Source organism: Rhinoderma darwinii, chromosome 7, assembly GCF_050947455.1.
Source record: "Rhinoderma darwinii isolate aRhiDar2 chromosome 7, aRhiDar2.hap1, whole genome shotgun sequence".
In the NCBI taxonomy this organism is placed as follows: domain Eukaryota; kingdom Metazoa; phylum Chordata; class Amphibia; order Anura; family Rhinodermatidae; genus Rhinoderma; species Rhinoderma darwinii.
The window spans coordinates 116,090,600-116,112,334 of NC_134693.1; the positions used below are offsets into that span (position 1 = coordinate 116,090,600).

A 21,735-nucleotide genomic window follows, 5' to 3' on the forward strand; every position below is an offset into this window, starting at 1 on the left:
ACAGGCGTCGGACAACAGTCTTTGCAAAACTTGGGCCAATACGTTTTGCAGGGCTGGCCTTATGTTGGATGATCTGTTGGCACTACTCACTTGGATATGGCACACTATTATACAGATATCCATACCGAAATAAGTGCCATAGAGTATGGTGCCCAAATACAGTGCCATACACTGGCCAAAAAAAGACCTTTCATACTATTGCCTAAATAACAATGCTTACAGTGCCGCCACAGACTGAAAAAATAATATACTATACAGTACCTAAATAGCAGTGGCATTCAATGCCAAAGTAAATACTACATAAAGTGCTCAAATACAAAAACACACAATCACCAATTTGCTCCATGCATTATTCTAGTAATCATAAAAACAATTTAAAAAAAAACAAAACTGCTCTACAACTAATATCAAGTCACGGTTTCCAGGCCATTCAGCGAGGACAGCCAATGCCCTGTACGACACCTCTCATACCGACAAGGAAGGTTCAGAAGACCGTTAAAGCAGGAAAAACCTTCACCCAGAAAATAACTTCAGTTTTCAATGAAGGCTCGGCAACCTAACACCCAACCCCCTTAGCCATGCACAAGTCAAAGATGGCAGAGACCAGATAGAACTAGACTTCCATTGTTTTTTTTAAAATGTTTTTTTCAATACTATTCGGGTTTTGTATAGAAAGTCTTGGCAAATGTGCAGTCTTTGTTCCGTTACAAAAAAAATATTAGATCTAGCCCTGAAACCTGTATCTTTCAGGTCAGTGGAACTGACTGGTTCAGTGCCAGTCAGTCCTGCAGACCTGATGGATTCGGATCTCAGCTTTAGATACAGCTGCTATATATGCAGAATACAGAGCAGCTGTATCTCAAAAATATATAGATTTTTTAAATAAAAACGAATTATAAAGTTGCACAAAACACACTCAACATTTTTCTTTAAAAATGTAATTTTAGTTAACTTTTAATTCTCAAGACCAGAAGCGAACACTACAATATACGTGGGGAATTTTTTTTAAATTTTTTTTTAACAATGCCAATGAAAAAGTTTGCCATTTTATTGTGATTTATTGCTGTGATGCCATTGAGCTAAACAATTATATACTCTTGCATTTGCTATCCACAAACCACTTCACCTTTATTCTGCATAGCTATGGATGGACATCGATGTGTCACTCAGAGTGCAAGTCCATTTGGAAAATGTTTAATGAAAAGTATATACTGTGCTTAAAAGAACTGCTAAAGAGATATTCAGGGTAAAGCTCTTCCTGAACCCTGAAATATTGCTGGTTATGGGGCGGCCTTGCATATTCACTATCACAGTGCCTCTTTCAAGGGCAGACATCAGTGAGCACATCAAGGATCGCTTGCTCATGCACTGCAGTATAAGTAATACAGAGCATAAGGAGGACGGTTCTTGATATGTGGCGAAGCATGTCTGCCCTGGAGGCATCTCTAAAAACGGAGCCCCTATGGCAGGTAACACTGAGTCCAGGCAAAACACAAATTATGCGTTGTGCCCATAAAATTTCTTTACAATTGACTATATAAGCATCGACATTTGTACAGTTTCATTTAACGGTGATAACGGGAAACAAGCTGTTGAACCTTATTATGGCTTGTACTATTTAGTACTTTAAGTGCACAAGGATGAACTGTGCTAAATAGGATGCGGGTCTGATTTGGTTAATACTTTAATATGCAAATGTGTATGTACAATGAGTCATTAATACAATAAAGTCCAGGTAGCTGGTCTTTTTAACCCACGCCACATGGAGGCTATCATATATTAATCAGGTTTCTTAGTAGGGGTGCATTAGGTATTTATGTGTTAAAAAGTTATCCAGAGAGGCGGTGGCTAGGCGCGCTGGAGAACGGACGTGTGTGAGGTGTGCTCTGCATAGGCTTCGGCTTCCAAGGGACAAACCGGCTGAATAATGGGGAAAACACGCTCCAAAAAGACCCCTAAGGGTTCCCAGACGACAGGGGCACGCTTCGGCAAAGAGAATTGATACGACCCCTTTTGTCCGTCCTGCAACAGCACAGACCTTCCAGCATTTCTGCGGGCCCTGGATCTGCCTGATATTTCCCTACCAAACTGGGATTCCTTCCAAGTAGATCACTTGCCTATGTCTGGTGCTGCACCCATCTGGACGACCAGATCTGGACGGAGAGACAGACCCAGGTCACTGCTGCCACAGCGACAACGTTGGAGACAAAGACCGTCCCCTCCAGGACATCGTGAACGTTGAATCTTTCTTAGTCCATTTTTTTTTTATACAGGTACTCATTAGTATGGGGGCTTAAAGTGTTTTCTTTCCCTAAAGGGTTTAGTATAGTCTCCTAGAGATACCTATTGGGATGGAGAATAGTTGGGATTGAAAATAGCCCCTGTTCATTCTCAGTTTTGGCGTTTTAATAGGTCGGTTGTAAATGCCTGCATGATATTAGCCTCTCAGGTTATAATGAAGGTTTGTCCCCTACCACTGTATTGTTATCCCTTTCTTTCAGCTCTATGTGATTTGATAGGCTGAGGAGTGTTGACCCATACCGGTGTCCTACTGTTATTAGTGGATCTTTTCTGTTCGACAGTAGTATTCCTTGACCCCACATAGGAATTTCACTGAGAATTTGTAGGTTCTCAACAGTGATACAAGTGCTGAGATGCACGAAATAGTAGCTTTTTCTTGACAGGAGGTTTTACTTGTCTGCGTTTTTTTTTTTCTTCATTTAGATTTTGCTGCTTTCTCTACGTACAATGTATACCTTGAGTATTCTAAGGAGAAGTAATTTTATTTGTGCTACTGTGGTGACAGGTGTGACCTTATGGTTAGCAGTATCATTGAAGCCATCACGTTCTTGGATAATGCTTGATTTTACTCCTGTATCCCCAAATGTGAAGGGATTTAATGTTCCGGAGAAGAAGTCGCAGATCTTGTATTCCGCTCAAAACTTAAAACCCAGGTTCTCGGTTTACAAGAAACCCATTCTCATACAGATCATATACCGATAATGAAAAATAAATATTACCCGATAGGTTATCAATTTAGTAATACGAATGGTAAAACTTGTGGGGTTTAAATTTTTAGATCACGCGAGATCACGCTTTCCGTGCTCTAAGTCCCACACAAACGTTACCGAAGGGTCGGGATTGTGAATAGACATCGTGTCCTGGCTGGAAGCGATGTCTAGTCACTGTCAAGACACTACAGTAACGTTAATGTGTGAGTATGTGACTGCACATCATGATCTAGCAAGATCACTATGTGCTGAGTAAATGAATGGAGAGAAGTGTATGATGCTGATTGGTCAGTGTCATACACTTCTCTCCACAACTCCCACTTAGTCAAAAAGTAAAAACACGCCCAGTTGTCTATTAAGACAGACATTAGCATAAATCTAAAATAAGTCATAACTCCATCAAAATTGATAGTTTTTCTAAATTAAAACCACTGCTGTAATCTACATTACAGCGCCGATCACATTATGTGGACAATAGGGCACTTCTAATGTGGTGACAGAGCCGCTTTAAATAGTACCCAATTTATTTGCTTTCCCATTGAGGTAGCCCTACATATATAAAATAATGTGCTTGCTATATTAAGGTCACATACTGTACAACATGAAACAGACAATCCGGCACAACTGGCTGAATAAATAACCAATATCTTCTTAAAAGATACAGTAAAATACATGTTAGGAAATGCCGACTTTCCCAGATTCTATACAAGTGGGTGATTAAACACCAATTGTAATAAATAAATCACGTTATTTCAGCTATATCTTTAATTCCCTTTTGACTCTAGTGCCAATTGCCAGCAACTCAATGGAAAGTCCCGTACATCAGCAATGGAAACTCTTCATGCTTCAACAACCTGCAAATTGACCTTGATCAGCACGCGGCTCAGACACCAGCGCGTCTGATCATTTGCAGATTGATCTCTATTTGTCCAACAGTTGAATGTTATTAGCTGGAGTAGGAAGGAACGCACACCATAAGTTTCTAGTGATTAATGAGAGTTCTCGAAAAAGACTGGAATATCTCAATCTAGCAGACAATATCATAATCTCACAGTAAAAATTTTCGTATGTACAGAACCAGATAGCAGCTATGCAAGAATAACTTGACAGATGAGGCACATTGTACGCATGATAGAAGGGACATAAGGTAACAACTGCTGGAGCCCCATTTTCTTCCCAGGGGAACCATTACCAACTAAGAATAAGGACTAAAAGGCAGGCAGCATATGGTCAAATCCATTATCAGTGACTCTGCAGACCAGGAAAAGATTATCAAGGGTAAGACACACCATCTTAACCCCTCACCCAAGAGAGGAAGATTTGACACATCTGTGACCCTTCTTAAGTGCATGAGAGGAACTTCTATCACACGGGCTGCATGGGGGTCCGCTTTCACATAACTATCAAATAATGCAGCGAATATATTGGACTATGAATCAAATAATCTCATCTCTTAGGCTTCGTTCACATCTGCGTCAGGGTCCCATTCTGACGTTCCGTCTGAGCTTTCCGTCAGAACCGGACCCTGACCAACAAATGGAAACCATAGGTTTCCGTTTCCATCACCATTTATTTCAGTGGTGATGGATCCGGTGCAAATGGTTTAAAGAAACCACTTAAAGAAACACTTCATGCAAATTTGATACAATAGGCTATGCTTAGTGCAGGCCTGTGGGGGCGGTGCATGACAGAGTTCTTGGAGTTCTAAACCCTGCATTCGGAATAACCGTGTATACCCCTTAGTGACAGCCAATACACCTTTTCATGGCGCATCGGAATAAGCCCAGAACAGGTATCCTGTGCTGGGAGGAGCAGGTGCTCGGCTGTCTGACGACAAGTAAAGGCCCCCAGGCCTTGCATAGGCATGGCCTAATAGATTTCCTATCAGTTTGACACGGACCGGCAGTAATGTTTTAGTGTACTAAGTATACCAAAGTATTACATAAGCGATCAAAGCATCGCATTGTAAAGTCCCCTAGTGTGAAATCAATTTATTTATTTTTTTAAAAACTGCACATTCAATTTTATGGGGGAAAAAAAAATGGTAATATAGAAGTTAAATCAAAAAGTCCCATGAACCCCCCAAAAAAAAATGTATGACTTTTGGAAAGATACTATGCAAAAACAAAGTATTTTCTTTTAAAAGTGCTTTTATTGTGCAAAAAAAAAGGAAAACCTAAAAAACACAAGACACAAGACAAACACACATATTTGGTATTGCCATAGTCGTATCAACACATAGAATCGGAAAAAAAAAAAAAAACAGAATTGTGGTTCCCCCTCTCACAATTTTTTTTTTATAATCAAACTAAATCTACCTCAAAATGGTGCTATTGAAAAATACAACTCCTCCTGCAAAAACAAACCCTTAAACAGCTACGTTGAGGGGATAAAAAAAAAAATTATGAAAAAAAACTGAAAAAATTGCTTGGTAGGCCATTCATTGAGAGTTAAACAAACATGCTCAATGATATTACAGGATCACCCGATTCCTTCAGAAACCCCATCTGTAAACATGAATTGGCACTAGTGTCCAGAAAGAAAAAACGCTCAAACACTAGCTTGAAGTACTTTAAAAGAAGCCCTTCCATCTAACTGCAACTATATATTATGAAGGGTTACTTACACTGGTCACTTTCCGGTATATCTGAGCAGCATTCTGGCATTCGGAGTATGGATATTCTGAGGTAGCCATTTCTAACATGCACATTCCAAAAGCATAAACATCCACAGATTCATCATAATGTTCTTCATACATTTCAGGTGCCATAAATTCAGGAGTCCCTGTAAATATACACATCACAAGGTCAGTCTTTATAGGGAAAGGAAAAATTACCGGTAAGGGAATCATAAGCAAAACTATAAAAAAGGGTATTTCCGCCAAAATGTATACATAAATACAGTCCGCATTCAATAATATTCCAGTTTTGGTGTTTCTACTTCCAGGATAGAACTGCTGTGTGGTGAAAGGGAAGTGATAACCCCTCTGGTTGTGACCCGACCCACAACCAAGGCAGGTGCGTAACTACTAGGTCCGCAGGCACAGCAGCTGATATGTAACGTGCTCAACAGAGTTACTTGGAGGGGGGGCCCCCCCAAGAACAACTTCTGCACCAGGGCCAATGAGCCTTTAGCTACGCCCTGGATTGGGCCCCAATTTGGCTTTTGTTTAAGATGCCAAACCAATCTTTTTCTTACTCCAGCTAGGTCTTGTATTTGCTACACCTTCACATTATGTTTGTACAAATAAATCTTGATTGTACAGTCTATAAAGTTCATGGCACCCTGTAAATAAACAGTTTAAATCCTTAGCTGCCCAGAACGGACTATAGAAAAGTCATCACTTAGGCTCTGATCCAAGTTGGCATCAGGACTTCCATTTTTACAGGACCCATGATGTATCCTTTGTGAACATCATAATCATCCATCTTTTACCCCTATTCACTTTTGATTGAAATGCAGTGTGGACCCAAGTCATAAGTATTGGAGCTTGCTGTTGGATGTTAAGTTTACAAGTAGCCAAATATGAATTGACAGAAAAACAAAGAGTTGAGTGGTCATCTTCCTACTTCCCTTCATAACACAATTTTGAGTCGCTTGCAAAATGTAAATTCTTTAATCATCTGCTTTTTCAACCTAAAAGTCCCCAATGAAATAATTTCTCATATCTATTGATATCAACCAATATTTTTACAACATTTAAGATTTTAAAAGCAGCATTACCTATTACACTTTTAGCAAAAGAAGCTCGTTTCAGAGTAGCCAGCCCAAGATCTCCAATTTTCACAGAACCAGTTGGCCCTGTAATGAAGATGTTGTCACATTTTAAGTCCCGATGGATGATTGGTGGTGCCCGCGTATGAAGAAAGTGCAATCCTTTCAGTATCTGCCGACACCAACTGCGCAAGACCTTTGGTTTCATCACCTTAAATCTCTTCAAGTATCTGAAGTGAAAAGATAATAAAAAGGACAGTCAGATCAGAACTTAATGGAGTCAAGGGTCGGCTCCAGGCGTATCTGGGCCCTTAGGAAACAGTAGCATTGCGCCCCGTCTACCCCCCGCCCCTTGGCTTGTCAAGCCTAGAAAAGATTTACCCAGATCCCTATTGCGGGCCACGGCATCCGCCCAGTTTTGCCCAACGCTGGCTGGGAGTATACAAGAGTTAAATAGGACTCATTTGGAAAGACTTAAATTGTAGTCAGAAATTTGAAGATGCAGGATTTAACATGAACATTAACCAATATTGAACAAATCTACAACCTTTATACATTTTTGTTTTTTTTATTATTAATTTAAAAGTAGAGAAAATCTCCCAGGAACCCATCTACTTCCACAGTATGTTCTTCTGTAGGGACGTCACACAGATCTTCTCCCTGCCACGAAACTTAATGATCAGCAAAGTCAAGGTTTTATTAATTCTTCTTAGCTTCTAACTAAACGCTGCATTTTAAAAAAAAGCACTTCAAACATTTATATCCGGACAAAAAAATAAATAAATAGATGTTTGTGCAACAGGGATAGGTCTAATGGAGAAGCCATTTTTTTATCACTTCGTGTCACAAGTATTTAAAAAGGTGTTGTCCCATCAAGACCACCACTGTCAATATACCCTATTAAGGACCCTCTTAACCTATTACATGGATAGCAATTCCTTTGTAATGTAGGTCTCGCTGCAACTTCAGTTTCAGAAGCCGGACTCAGTGATCAGCCGAACGAAGCTCTGGATCAATTTACCCCTTTAAAACATGCAGAACAGTAGGTGGCCATCAGTTTTAGCTAACAGGAGGCCGCCCTGTTCATAACATACCATGCAACTACTTTGGGCCCACTAGCATTGAGGGACCTTAACGCAAAAGGCAAGCGTAGCTAGGGCCGGTATCCATTTCTGGTTGGAAACCTTGTCATTACACAATTATAACTGGGTCTATTGCTATGGGGCCTTTGAAGACCTGGTCTTACTTTACCATAGAGCTTAGCTTCGTGTGTCATACTTCAGTCATTTTTATCATTCCATAACTTTTTGCAGCAAGCTCACTCACGTCTTCAGTGTCCCTGATGTCATGAGTTCGGTAACCAGAACAATACACTTTTTTCCCTTTAGACAGGATTCCCAGAAGTCGTAAAACCGAACAATGTTTGGGTGTTGTAAACCTTTCAGCATTTCCGCCTCTTCTTTAAACCGCTGTCTCTCAAGCTTTGTTAGTTTACGATCCTAAAGACAAAACAGATATTGTATGAACTATGTTATGTATTGTACACTGCAGGTATTACATTAAAACAAGGAAATAATGTACATTAACCATGAAAAAAAAACATTTTATTTAATTTTTATACACAAAATATTATAGTAAAAGACTCTAAGGTATGTAGGTTGCCAAGATTCAAATAGCTTCACAAAAGACAAATGCTGATGACAAAATACACAAGTAAAAAGGTTTCCGAAAACTTTCAGAGATGAATTAAAAAAGGTATCCAAATGGGAAAAAAAAAATACAATAAAAAGATTTTGTTTGCTCATCCTGCAGCAAATACCATTGGTAGGAAAGACATTGCCGTTTCACCTGGGCCCTGGTGGCCCAAAGAGGACTACACCAATATCAATGGCAAGTGATGGCTGGGTGCTTGGGTAAAGGGGCTTTAAGCTTTGCCTCTGCACAATACTTTATATGACCCCACAGGTCCTTTTCCCTTCATTCTTCTTAGTTTCTCATCTCCCCCAACCTGGCTACCCAATGTTCTCAGTTGTCTAACCGATGTCTATCCATCCCAACATAGATTTTCTTCTTCTGGTGGAGGTACAGTCACCCTACAATCCCTTTCCTTCCTTCCTTAGTCCACCACTCAGAAGCCATCAATAAAAAGATCAACAGCAATGGTCCAGAGACTAGTGTGAGGAAGTGAATTTTTACATAATCTGTAAAGAAGATCTAGGGTTTTGTAATTGTCAAAATTTGAAAAATCTCCGAAAACCCTATACATTTAGGCTCCAAATACATATTCAAAGCAGTTTAATAGCCAGTGTGACAGGTACAAGTGCTATGAAAGCTTCAAAAAAAGCTGTGACCTCACCAGGGCCGCCATCAGGGGGGTATTAGGGGTAGTGGTGTGAGGGGCCCGGCCAAACCTAACTGAAAGGGGGGCCCGGCAACTGCCGCAACATTCTTTTGGTAGGAAAAAACGGGCCCCTGTAATGGGGCCCGTTTTTTTCACCAAAAGAATGTCGTGAGCTGCTGCTGCGGGCCCCCTCCCCTCGTCATGGGGGGCCGTGAAACAGTCCGCCCGCGCGCGCGCACCCGATCGCGCGCGCACCCACGAACGCCCGCACTGGAGACCGCCCGCGCGCGCACCCGCGATCGGCCGCGCGCGCACCCGCGAACGAAGCGCGCGCAGCCGCGGACACACATGGACAAAACTTACCTGGAGCCTGGCTGGAGGTGAAGGACTGGACGTCTGGACCGAAGACCTCGCCTGGAAGACATCGCCGGAAGAGGACTTGAGTGGGAGCAGCTCTTCTGACACGGTGAGTAAATTATCTCAAAGTGCTGTTTATGTATGGCCCTGTTCACACAGTATTTTGCAGGCAAAAAAAAATCTGCCTCAAAATTCCTTAAAGAATTTTGAGGCAGATTTTGACCTGCCCACACTATCTTGCCGCGTTTTTTTGCTGCGTTTTTTGCTCGCGGCGATTGAGGACAGCAGACAAAAAACGCAGCGAAAAATGCATTTTCTGCCTCCCATTGATTTCGATGGGAGGTCAGAGGCGGAACCGCCGCAAGAAAGGACGTGCTGCTTTTTCTTTTTTCCGCGACTGGCTCCCATTGATTTCAGATTAAATCAATGGGAGGCGGTTTTGGAAGTTTTTTGGTGCTGATTCTGACGCAGTGTCCGAGTCAATATCAAGGCCCAAAAACTCTGTGAACTGGGCCTTATTGTTAGGGCTTATTCAGACGAACGTGTAATACATCCGTGCAACGTGCGTGATTTTCACGCGCCTCGCACGGACCTATGTTACTCTATGGGGCCGTGCGGACTGTCAGTGATTTTCACGCAGCGTGTGTCCGTTGCGTAAAACTCACGACATGTCCTATATTTGTGCATTGTTGGCGCATCACGCACCCATTGAAGTCAATGGGTGCGTGAAAATCACGCCCAGCACTTCCGCAGCAGTATAAACTATGAATGAAAACAGAAAAGCACCACGTGCTACAAACATACAAACAGAGTGTCATAATGATGGCGGCTGCGCGAAAATCACGCAGCCACGCATCATACGCTGCTGCCACACGGAGCTGTTATGGACCTTTTGCAAGCGCAAAACGCCACGTTTTTTGCGCGTGCAAAAAGCACATGCTCGTGTGAATCCGGCCTTAGGGTAGGAACACACTAGGCATGAACACTGCAGATTTTATGCAACACATTTTATTGTGGAAAATCCGCAGCGTATTACAGTCGCAGCAGAGTGGATGAGATGTGAACAAATCTTATCCACACGCTGCAAAAATAATGGACCTGCAGTGTGGCTTTTGGCTTTTTAAGCCGCAGCGTGTCAATTTATTCTGCAGAATCGCTGCTCCTCTGTTGCGGAAATGCTGCGGTTCTGCCGCAAAAATCACAAATGAGAAAAAAAAAAGGTACTTTTTTAAATTGATAAAAAGTTTAGACTTACCCCGGCCGTAGTCCTGGTGACGCGATCCTCTATTCTTAGCGCAGCCCGGCCTCCTGTCATGACGTTTCATCCCATGTGACTGCTGCAGCGGTCACATGGACTACAGCGTCATCCCAGGAGGCGGGGCTACGTTCAGAAGAGAGAGATGCGTCGCCTAAACTACGGCCGGGGCAAGTCTAAACTTTTTTTTCCCTGCAGGATTCCCGCAGCGGACACGCCTCCCGAAACCTGCGCCACTATTTGGTGCGGTTTTGCTGGCAGAATTCCCTGCGGCTACCGGGGCGGATAAGCTGTGTAGTTTTACTCAGCATATCCGCCTAGTCTGTCCCTTATGATGTCGCTCCTGGAGCTGCTGCCGCTCTCTAAATAGGCAGTTGGTTCAGTAGAATTTGGAATTATTTTTTTTTGTGAACCAGCTTAAACCAATACAAAACTTTTGTGTTAGGGCCTCTTCACATCACCGTTCGCTTCCGCTCCGGGGTTCCGTCTGAGGTTTCTGTCGGGTGAACCCCGCAACGGAAAGTGAAAGTGACAGAACAGCTTCCGTTTCCATCACCATTAGCGCAGTCGACTACGCTATTGATTCCGTCCGAAAACCAGCCGGAATGGTGACGAACGGAAACCATTAGCGATGTTTCCGTCACCATTGAGATCAATGGTGACTGAAACGGAAGCTGTGCTGTCACTTTCACTTTCAGTTGCGGGGTTCACCCGACGGAAACCTCAGACGGAACCCCGGAGCGGAAGCGAACGGTGATGTGAACAGGCCCTAACACAAAAGTTTTGTATTTTTTTAAGCTGGTTCACAAAAAAAAATAATTCCAAATTCTACTGGACCAACTGCCTATTTAGAGACCGGCAGCAGCTCCAGGAGCGACATCATAAGGGACACACTAGGCGGATATGCTGAGTAAAACTACACAGCTTATCCGCCCCGGTAGCCGCAGGGAATTCTGCCAGCAAAACCGCACCAAATAGTGGCGCAGGTTTGGTGAGGCATGTCCGCTGCGGGAATCCTGCAGGGAAAAAAAGTTTAGACTTGCCCTGGCCGTAGTTTAGGTGACGCATCTCTCTCTTCTGAACGTAGCCCCGCCTCCTGGGATGACGCTGTAGACCATGTGACCTGCAGCAGTCACATGGGATGAAACGTCATGACAGGAGGCCGAGCTGCGCTAAGAATAGAGGATCGCGTCAGCAGGACTACGGCCGGGGCAAGTCTAAACTTTTTTATAAATTGTAAAAAGTGCCTTTTTTTTTTTCTCATGTGTGATTTTTGCGGCAGAACCGCAGCATTTCCGCAACAGAGGAGCAGCGATTCCACAGAATAAATTGACATGCTGCGGCTTAAAAAGCCAAAAGCCACACGGCAGGTCCATTATTTTTGCAGCGTGTGGATGAGATTTGTTCATATCTGACCCACTCTGCTGCGACTGTGATACGCTGCGGATTATCCACAATAAAATGTGTTGCATAAAATCTGCAGCGTTCATGCATAGTGTGTTCCTACCCTAAGGCCGGATTCACACAAGCGTGTGCTTTTTGCGCGCGCAAAAACGTGGCGTTTTGCGCTTGCAAAAGGTCCATAACCGCTCCGTGTGTCAGCAGCGTATGATGCGTGGCTGCGTGATTTTCTCGCAGCCGCCATCATTACGACACTCTGTTTGTAGCACGTGGTGCTTTTCTGTTATAGTTTATACTGCTGCGGAAGTGCTGGGCGTGATTTTCACGCACCCATTGACTTCAATGGGTGCGTGATGCGCGAACAATGCACAAATATCGGACATGTCGTGAGTTTTACGCAGCGGACACACGGACACACGCTGCGTGAAAATCACTGACAGTCTGCATGGCCCCATAGAGTAACATAGGTCCGTGCGAGGCGCGTGAAAATCACGCACGTTGCACGGATGTATTACACGTTCGTCTGAATAAGCCCTAACAATAAGGCCCAGTTCACAGAGTTTTTGGGCCTTGATATTGACTCGGACACTGCGTCAGAATCAGCACCAAACAACTTCCAAAACCGCCTCCCATTGATTTAATCTGAAATCTGAAATCTGAAAAAAGAAAAAGCAGCACGTCCTTTCTTGCCGCGGTTCCGCCTCTGACCTGCCATCGAAATCAATGGGAGGCAGAAAATGCATTTTTCGCTGCGTTTTCTGTCTGCTGTCCTCAATCGCCGCAGGCAAAAAACGCGGCAAGATCGTGTGGGCAGGTCAAAATCTGCCTCAAAATTCGGTGCGCGGTTCCAGGCGGTCGCCGGTGCGCATGCGCGGGAGTTTGCGGGTGCGCGTGATCGGTCGCACGGGCGGCGGTGTTTGACGGCCCCCATGCTACCCAGGGCCGCCATCAGGGGGGGTATTAGGGGTACTGATGTGAGAGGCCCGGCCAAACCTAATTGAAAGGGGGGCCCGCAGCTCATGACATTCTTTTGGTGAAAAAAACGGGCCCCATTGCAGGGGCCTGTTTTTTTTCTACCAAAGGCAAGTCGCCCCTTTCAATTAGGTTTGGCCGGGCCTCTCACATCAGTACCCCTAATACCCCCCCTGATGGCGGCCCTGGGTACCATGATATAGTACTGGACGGAGTACCGTTAACAGGCAGTGCCACGGTAGGGGGGCCCCAAAAATTTAGCTGTAGGGGGCCCTGAAATTCCTGATGGCGGCCCTGGACCTCACCAATATGACCTCTGCAGTATAAGAAAGCAAGCAGTTACGAGGCAGCTGAGCTAATGCACACTACCCCTAAAGTAATTACTGTTCAGGGGATTCTTACAGAATACTTAAAGCAAAAATCAATACCCGCCCATAGCACTTCATCACACACTGATGAAATTTACCATTAAGATCCAAAAACAAAACATCTGAGTGAACGTCAACTGGGTTAAGCTGTACACTGCAATATGCAAAAGATATGCGAGTGGTGCAACTTTCCATCTTGCATCGCATTTCAAATGAGAGGTTAACATTGTGTGACCATATTTAACTTAAAGCATTTTTTTGGACTGCAACAGTTGGCATGTATGGTATTCTAGTATGTATAATAATGGCATTGTGTAGCACAGAGGTTCGAGTCAACTATAAACTTCTGTCCAATGTGCAGCCAAGTCTAACCCTAAGGCTGCGTTCACACGACCCATTTTCAGACGTAATGGAGTTTTACGCCTCGAATTACGTCTGAAAAAACGGCTCCAATACGTCGGCAAACATCTGCCCATTACTTTCAATGGGCTTTACGATGTACTGTGCCGACGACTTGTCATTTTACGCGTCGCTGTCAAAAGACGGCGCGTAAAATTAAAGCCTCGTCAAAAGAAATGCAGGACACTTCTTGGGACGTAATTGGAGCAGTTTTTCATTGACTCCAATGAAGAAGAGCTCCAAATTACGTCCGTAAAAGACCGGAAACTCTCCTGAAAACATCTCCGTAATTTCAGACGTAATTGCAGGTATCGTGTGCACATACCGTTAGGGTGAACTCACACGTGGCGTATTTGCTTTGTATTTCCACAGTGTAAAACCAATTCATGCCCATGGGAAAAATATTCCGCAACTCGGGATAGATGTAGCCATCTTTATCTAGATTCTTCACACATCAGTGTCAAGAAACTTTAACTTGACTTTTCAATGGCTTTTGTTGAGTGATATCACGCTGCAGAAAGTTACCAGAGTCCAGATAAACTTGGCTACATCTGTAGTGAAATCTGTCTGACTTGTGGAATACTTTTCCCATAGGCATACATTGCAAAGTGGTCAGGAGCGTATTTTTACACTGTGAATACAAAGCAAATATGCCGCGTGTGAGTGCACCCTAATGCCAATCAAATCTTAGTTGATCTACTCAGATATGATCCGTATTAGGGTTAGATTGTGTCAGAGAAACAAGAGCCAGTGTCGACCAAGCTTAGTCCATCTGATTGATGGATTAGGTTTACAGTGGGTTTATGCAGCTTCTATGTATAGTGGATACATAGAAGCTGCAGCGCAAAGCTGAAACAATTTAAGCAATGTATTAGAAAAATCTTATAAACCTACATGAATATAAAAATAAATTTCTAGAAAAGGTTTTCTTGAAGCAATGGTAGCATTCAATAATGCAATGTTCATTTATTTGTAGCCAGAGATATTTTTCCTTTCCCCACCTTCCAAGAAAAGCGGGAGTGGGGATGGCACTATGTTTTGCCTTAGGCGGTCTATAGATTTTAATCCAATTCTGCAGGCTTTATACTTTTGAGATAACCTTAAAATAACCATAACTATGTAGTCCTATATTTACCAAAGCATCTCAACCTAGAAATTAAAAATTCACCAGTAAATATCAGTCCTTGTCATTTGTTGTTAAAAATTGTTTTGAAGCAAAATCTTTTTCTTCCCCTGCCGTTATTCAAAAGCAAAAACACGAAATGGCCAAACTCCTGAACGGCAGATGTATCTGGTGCTACAGAAATATGTTGCTACATAACCAGGCGGATTTGCCATTTTGGATTCTTTTGGTGATAACTTCTCACCAAGACCCCCACCGAGCTGCAGAAATCAGAGTGTGGTGCACTCTGTAGGTATGAGGACCCTTCACAATTTATTCCTGGAGAACCCCTCTAACACACTCCTCAATATTTTCCCAATATTATGGACATTTTTTTGTAATAGAAAATCCTATAATCCAGTAGTGGGGAAGAGGCAAATATACTAAACACTGGCAACTACCATGATAGAAATTGTATTTTAAAAAGGAGTGTAAGACTATGGCGTTTAAGCGTGAATGGCAGAATGTGTGGGGAGCATCCACCTAACATTATGGATTCCTGGATTCTCAAAGCTGCAGTAGGTGGAAGAGGTTTGATATCCAGTCTCCCCAAATTCAGGAATAAATACAGTAAAATTGACAGCCTTTAATATTATTCTATAATAGGAAAAGCTTAGTCATTCTTGCAGTGTGCAAAATAACGGTATGGTTAGAAGTTGAACATTTTCCTAGGATCACAGTATCTGCTAAATCAGAGGTTACAAAGTGATATATTCATTTAATCCAGATTGTTCAAGCAAAGAGGCCCCAATGGACAAATGTGTGTAGATTTCGCCAGCAAATTAAAGAGACACTGTTTCCTCTAGGGAACACACAAGTGGAAAACAAGCAAAAGGTCTCTTCGAAAGCTTCAAAATGGTCCGTAGCCAGCGGTGCTCTTAAAAACAAAAAAACCTCAATAAATAAAATGTATATAACTTAACGGAACCACAATGAGAATATATGAGGGACTTTAGACCATGCTCATTATGAGGGGAAAGGTTTGGTTAAGGAGTTAAAGGTGTATTACCGGAATCAAAGCAAAGGATAGGTGATCTGATTGCTGGAAGCCCTAGCGATCATGAGAACATGGGTCCCGAACCCTGTTCCTCCTCAGTGCGCTCATTGAAGAGTCTATGAGAATGACAGAAACAGAGTGCATCATTCGGCTGTTTCAGTCAGTCCCATAGAAACTAAATGAAGCGGCGGGCGCATGCTGACCGTTCGCTATCAGTGGGGATGTTATCACCTGTGAATTGTCGCTTCTGGTACAACCTCTAAAGTACTACACACACGAAAACCCTTTAAAAAAATAAAATAAACTATTATTACGGAGCGAAACCATTTAACTTTTTTTTTTTTTTATTTAGTCTGCATATTTTTGAAGAAAGGATTGAAATTATTCTGATTTATAAATACTCTCCCTTGGGCTCCCATCTGCCATTTTCTGCTGAATACCAGGCACATTATACAGTCCCCTAAACAGTTCTTGGCAGCCACTAGTTTAAAGGGAACCGGTCACCAGCATTTCACCAATTGAACTCTCCTCACCCCTCGCTGGCCACTGCTGTCAAAAGATCATTGACGTTATCCCCTCTCCTAAACTCCTCCTCTGACCGTAAATAACAATCTGCAAACAATTTGGGCCTTTTATGGTAATAATCCAGCAGGAACACTAAAAAAACCTGAATACTAAGGGTACAGATCCGACTTAGAAGATTATAGGTTACATAAAAAAATTTTCACCCACTTCTACCAGGTACTGCTGTTTTAATAGATAAAAGCTGGTGACAGGTTCCCTTTAAAGGGGTTCTCCAGAATATAGAATGAGAAGGCTTGTTAAACCGAGCAACACTGCATGTAATCAAGTTTGTACATAGTAGGGAAAGCCTCGGGAGCACCAAAAAAGCCTTGCTGTGCCATGTATGGGACACCTGTACATTGCATAAACTAAGGGAAGGGGGAGCCCACTTACGGACCAGAGTGCCGCTGCATAGTTTACATTGTTTGGACATACGCCAGGTCAGACTGGGCGTAGGGCCTGTTCACATCCGCGTTGTCTTTCGGTTGAGGGGTTCCATCTGAGGTTTCCGTCAGTGGAACCCCTCAACGGAAAGGCAAACAAACTTTAGCTTCCATTTGCATCACCATTGATGTGAAAGGCGACGGAAACTTTCCTAACTTGTTTCCGCTTGTCACCGTAGGGACAGGGTTCTGTTTTGGACGGAATCAATAGCGCACTAGACTTCAGCACACCGTGATGACCTACAAAATATATATAAACTTTTCATATCCATGAAAGAGCTAGATGGTTACACAATAGCAGTGATCTACTTAAAAGAAGCTGGGTTTTATTCAACACGATACCAGTGCAATGTGTTTGCAAGACTGCATCTGAAATAATGATTGAGAACTAGGTTGTTATCCACAGAGGGGGACAAAGATGAATGAATATAGTTATATAGTCACTGGTATAAGGCGTAATGAGTAGGAAGAGAGCTGCTGTAAAAACACACTTGTAGGAATATCTTATTAGGGTGTCAATTGGACGGATAGTCCTGTATGTGTGTGGGTAAGTTTCTACCAAGCATGTTTGTTCATTCTTATAGTCATACTAATGAATTAAAAAGGGAGTTTGACATCAATAGCACACAATGCTGAAAATGTTGCCCTGGAGAGCAGACTTAATTATTATTTACATGACCCTCATCCATTGGGATGGCTCCACCATATTGCAACAATGCATATAAAAGCCTCCGTAGTCACCTATGGACACACTATATGGACAAGAATATTGAATTCAGGTGTTTAACCCCTTCGGGACTGAGCCTGTTTTGGCCTTCAGGACGAAGCAGATTTTTCAAATCTGACATGTGTCACTTTATGTGGTAATAACTCCGGAATGCTATTACCTATCCAAGTGATTTGGAGATTGTTTTCTCGTAACACATAGTACTTTATGTTAGGGAAAAAATTTGGTCGATAAATTCAATATTTATTTGTAAAAAACACCAATATTTAGAGAAAAAACGCAAAAATGTGCATTTTTCTAAATTTAAATGTATCTACTTGTAAAACAGATAGTAATACCACACAAAATACTTACTAGTTTATATTTCCCATAGGTCTACTTTATGTTTGCATCGTGTTTTGAACATTTTTATTTTTCTAGGACGTTACAAGGCTTAGAATTTTAGCAGCAATTTCTCATATTTTCAAGAAAATTTCAAAAGCCTATTTTTTCAGGGACTAGTTCAGTTCTGAAGTGGCTTTGATGGCCTTATATATTAGAAAGTCCCCATAAATCACACCATTTTGAAAACTGCACCCCTCAAAGTATTCAAAACAGCATTCAGAAAGTGTTTTAACCCTTTAGGCGTTTCACAGGAATGAAAGCAACGTAGAGGTGAAATTTACAAATGTCTTTTTTTTTTTTTTTCGAAAATTCATTTGTAATAAAAAAAATTCTGTACCACAGAAGGTTTTACCCAAGAAATGCAATTCAATATTTATTGCCCAGATTCTGCAGTTTTTAGAAATATCCCACATGTGGCCCTAGTGTGATAATGGACTGAAACACCGGCCTCAGAAGCAAAGGAGCACCTAGTGGATTTTGGGGCCTCGTTTTTTTAGAATATATTTTAGGCACCATGTCAGGTTTCAATAGGTCTTGTGGTACTAAAACCGTAAAGACCCCCAAAGTGAACCCATTTTGGAAACTACCCCTAGATAAATTCTTTGAGGGGTGCAAAGTTAGAATTTTGACCCCACAGTTTTGCTGAATTTATTTGAATTAGTCTGTGAAAATTAAAATCTACTTTTGTGAAAAAACATAGAAATTTGTAATTTTTACAAGATATAAAGTAGAAAAAAAACCAACCTATGTAAAGCAATTTCTTCCGATTATGGCAATACCCCATATGTGGTAATAAACTACTGTTTGGACCCACAGCAGGGCTCAGAAGAGAAGGAGCACCATTTGGATTTGGGATTTCTGAATTTGATGGAATAGTTTTCAGTGCCGTGTCGCGTTTGCAATACGCTGGAGGGATGAAAACAGTGGAAACCCCCCAAAAGTGACCCCATTTTGGAAACTACACCCCTCAAGGAATTTTTCTAGGGGTAAAGTTAGCATTTTGACCCCACAGTTTTGCTGAATTCATTGTAATTGGTCTGTAAAGGTAAAAATCTACTTTTTTTTCTGTAAAAACATGTAAAAATTAAAAAATTTCTACGTTTTTACAGAAAAAAAAAAAAAGTAGAATTTTACCTTTACAGACCAATTACAATGAATTCAGCAAAACAACTGAAAATGGGGTCACGTTTGGGGGGTTTCCACTGTTTTCATCCCTCCAGCGCATTGCAAACGCGACACGGCACTGAAAACCATTCCATCAAATTCAGAAATCCCAAATCCAAATGGTGCTCCTTCTCTTCTGAGCCCTGGTGTGGGTCCAAACAGCACTTTATTACCACATATGGGGTATTTACGTAATCGGGAGAAATTGTTGGGGCGATTTTTCTTCTTTATTCCTTGTAAAAATTAAAAAATGTCTAAGGAATAAAGGAGAAAAAGCACCCCAACAAATATTTAATTTTTTCCACTAATAACTATTTCGTTTTGTTTTTATATATTTTATTAGTCTCTCAAGGAGACTTGAACCAGCAATAGTTAGATCACCGGTAGAATACACTGCAATACTAATGTATTGCCGTATATTGTGATTTTTACAGGCTCCTGTAACAGCGCGATCGCAGTTTCTGTCCGTTAGTCCCGGGTATCAGCTGTAATACACAGCTGACACCCGCAGCATATGGCGTGGGCTCATCGCTCCATATATCACCCCTCGTACCACGACATGCTGTTAAGTCATGGTGCGCGAAGGGTTTAATGCGCAGCAGATGGTGTAGAGTGAAAATTTAAATTTTGGACTGATGTGTCATTTTAGTGCACTATATGTTGTTTTCAGTTTGTGCCACAAATACCTCAAAATATTAACCGGGTTCTCCCAGGTATGGCGATGCCATATCGGTGGACGTAAACGGCTGTTTGGGCACGCTGTAGGGCTCAGAAGGGAGGGAGCGGCATTTGGCTTTTGGAGCGCAGATTTTGCTTGGTAGTAGCTCTGGCGTTTTGCTGGTATTTCAGTTTATAATGTGGGGGCATATGTAGGCTGGGCTGAGTACATCAGGGGCATAATAAGAGGGTATAATAATGAGGTAAATGAATAATAATCCGCAGATATGTGGCCAGTGTCACACTTATAAATGGCGCCCAATCCTATCCGCTTTTGGAACACTGCACATTTTGCATCGTCATATTCTGGGAGCCGGAACTTTTTATTTTTTCACCACCGGAGCTGAATGGGAGCTTATTTGTTGCGGGACAATCTAATTTCCATTGGTACCGTTTTGGGCTACATGCGATTTTTTTTATCACTTTTTATTCCATTTTTCGGCAAGCAAGGTGACCAAAAACCAAAACCACTTGTATGACGCTGAACAATCAGTGGCCAATCAGCGTCATACACTTCTCATTGTTCCAGCCCAGCATGATTCACAGCACAGTGTGATTGTGCAGTGAAAGAAGCTGGGCTGGAATAATGAGAAGTGTATGACGCTGATTGGTCAGCGTCATACACTCCTCTGTACAACGCCCAGTTGGTAAAAAGTAAAAAAACACGCCCTGTTGTCTATTAAGAAAGTCATTAGCATAAATCTAAAATAGGTCATAACTTACTCAAAAAAGATAGTTTTTTTTAAATAAAAACCACTGCTGTTATCTACATTACAGCGCCGATCAGATTATGTAGGGGATAGGGCACTTATAATCTGGTGACAGAGCCTCTTTAAGATAAACAAATTAATGTAGATAGTTAATATACATTTCTAAAATCTTTGGAATTTCTTTGGAAATTCAAGAGCTGAGCGAAAGACAACTTGTCAAATAGAATTACATTTATTCTTAGCTTTTGCTTGCAGATCTTGTCCTGGTTCCTTGTATAATGCAAAACCGAAGTACTATTAGACCAAGTCCCAGGGCTGTATTACAGAGACCCACCCACAATCAATTCTCAGCCTATTCTTCAGAAATAATCTTCATTACCCTGTAGCAGATCACTCATAGTATTATGTACGTCAGCCTAATAAAGGTCATTGAAAAATAAAAGGCTAGATATAATTAGGATCGTTAGAACAGTTCATGGTAAAAAGGTCCATAGACATTCGATTTTAGTAGGTAATCCCATGGACAATAGTATATCTATAGACTATTGTCTTCTGTGGAAATATGCTGTGCCACCAACAGTACTAGTGAAGGGCTGGTGGCATTGTTGGATAACACCATCACCCAGACCAGAAGATGGACTCGTCCCCATAACTGGTACATGGATTACTAGGTTACAGATTTTACAGAGCTATGGGGCAAACCAGCATGGGAAATATTGTCGATCAGATTGAGGTCTGCACAAACCAAATTCTCAATGGTGATCTCAAGGGAGGCACACTGGGTTGCATTGCATACTATGGGTTACAAATCATCCATGTCACGATCTATATGGACTGGCTTTTGTCCCAGCACTCAAAGTATATGTAATGTTGGGGTAGGGAGACAGACAGGTGAGCCGTAATCTACCCGCCACTCAGTCCCTGCCTACTTGCACGGCCCGTCCTAGGCGACGGCGTCCAACTGGGCGACTGTCCCTACGCTCAATATGTGCACGAGAGAGACAAGGGTACACAGAAGCTAAGGGAAATGGGGCAGTTGCCCACGGCAA

At 42.1% G+C, this 21,735-nt stretch overlaps 1 protein-coding gene across 11 annotated transcripts in view; it reads right to left on the reverse strand.

Moving 5' to 3' along the window:
- Window positions 1-21,735, reverse strand: part of WNK2 (WNK lysine deficient protein kinase 2) — a 167,849-nt gene that overhangs the window by 76,030 nt on the left and 70,084 nt on the right. For 10 of the 11 annotated variants that reach the window (XM_075833868.1, XM_075833866.1, XM_075833869.1 and 7 more), the window contains exons 3-5: window positions 8,052-8,224; window positions 6,735-6,955; window positions 5,638-5,795 (exon numbers count right to left, since the gene is read on the reverse strand). In XM_075833868.1, the coding sequence (XP_075689983.1) occupies window positions 5,638-5,795; window positions 6,735-6,955; window positions 8,052-8,224 (552 nt within the window). Of the gene's footprint in view, window positions 1-5,637; window positions 5,796-6,734; window positions 6,956-8,051; window positions 8,225-10,678; window positions 10,752-21,735 lie in introns of those variants that run through there. The other variant, XM_075833876.1, reaches the window with a different exon arrangement.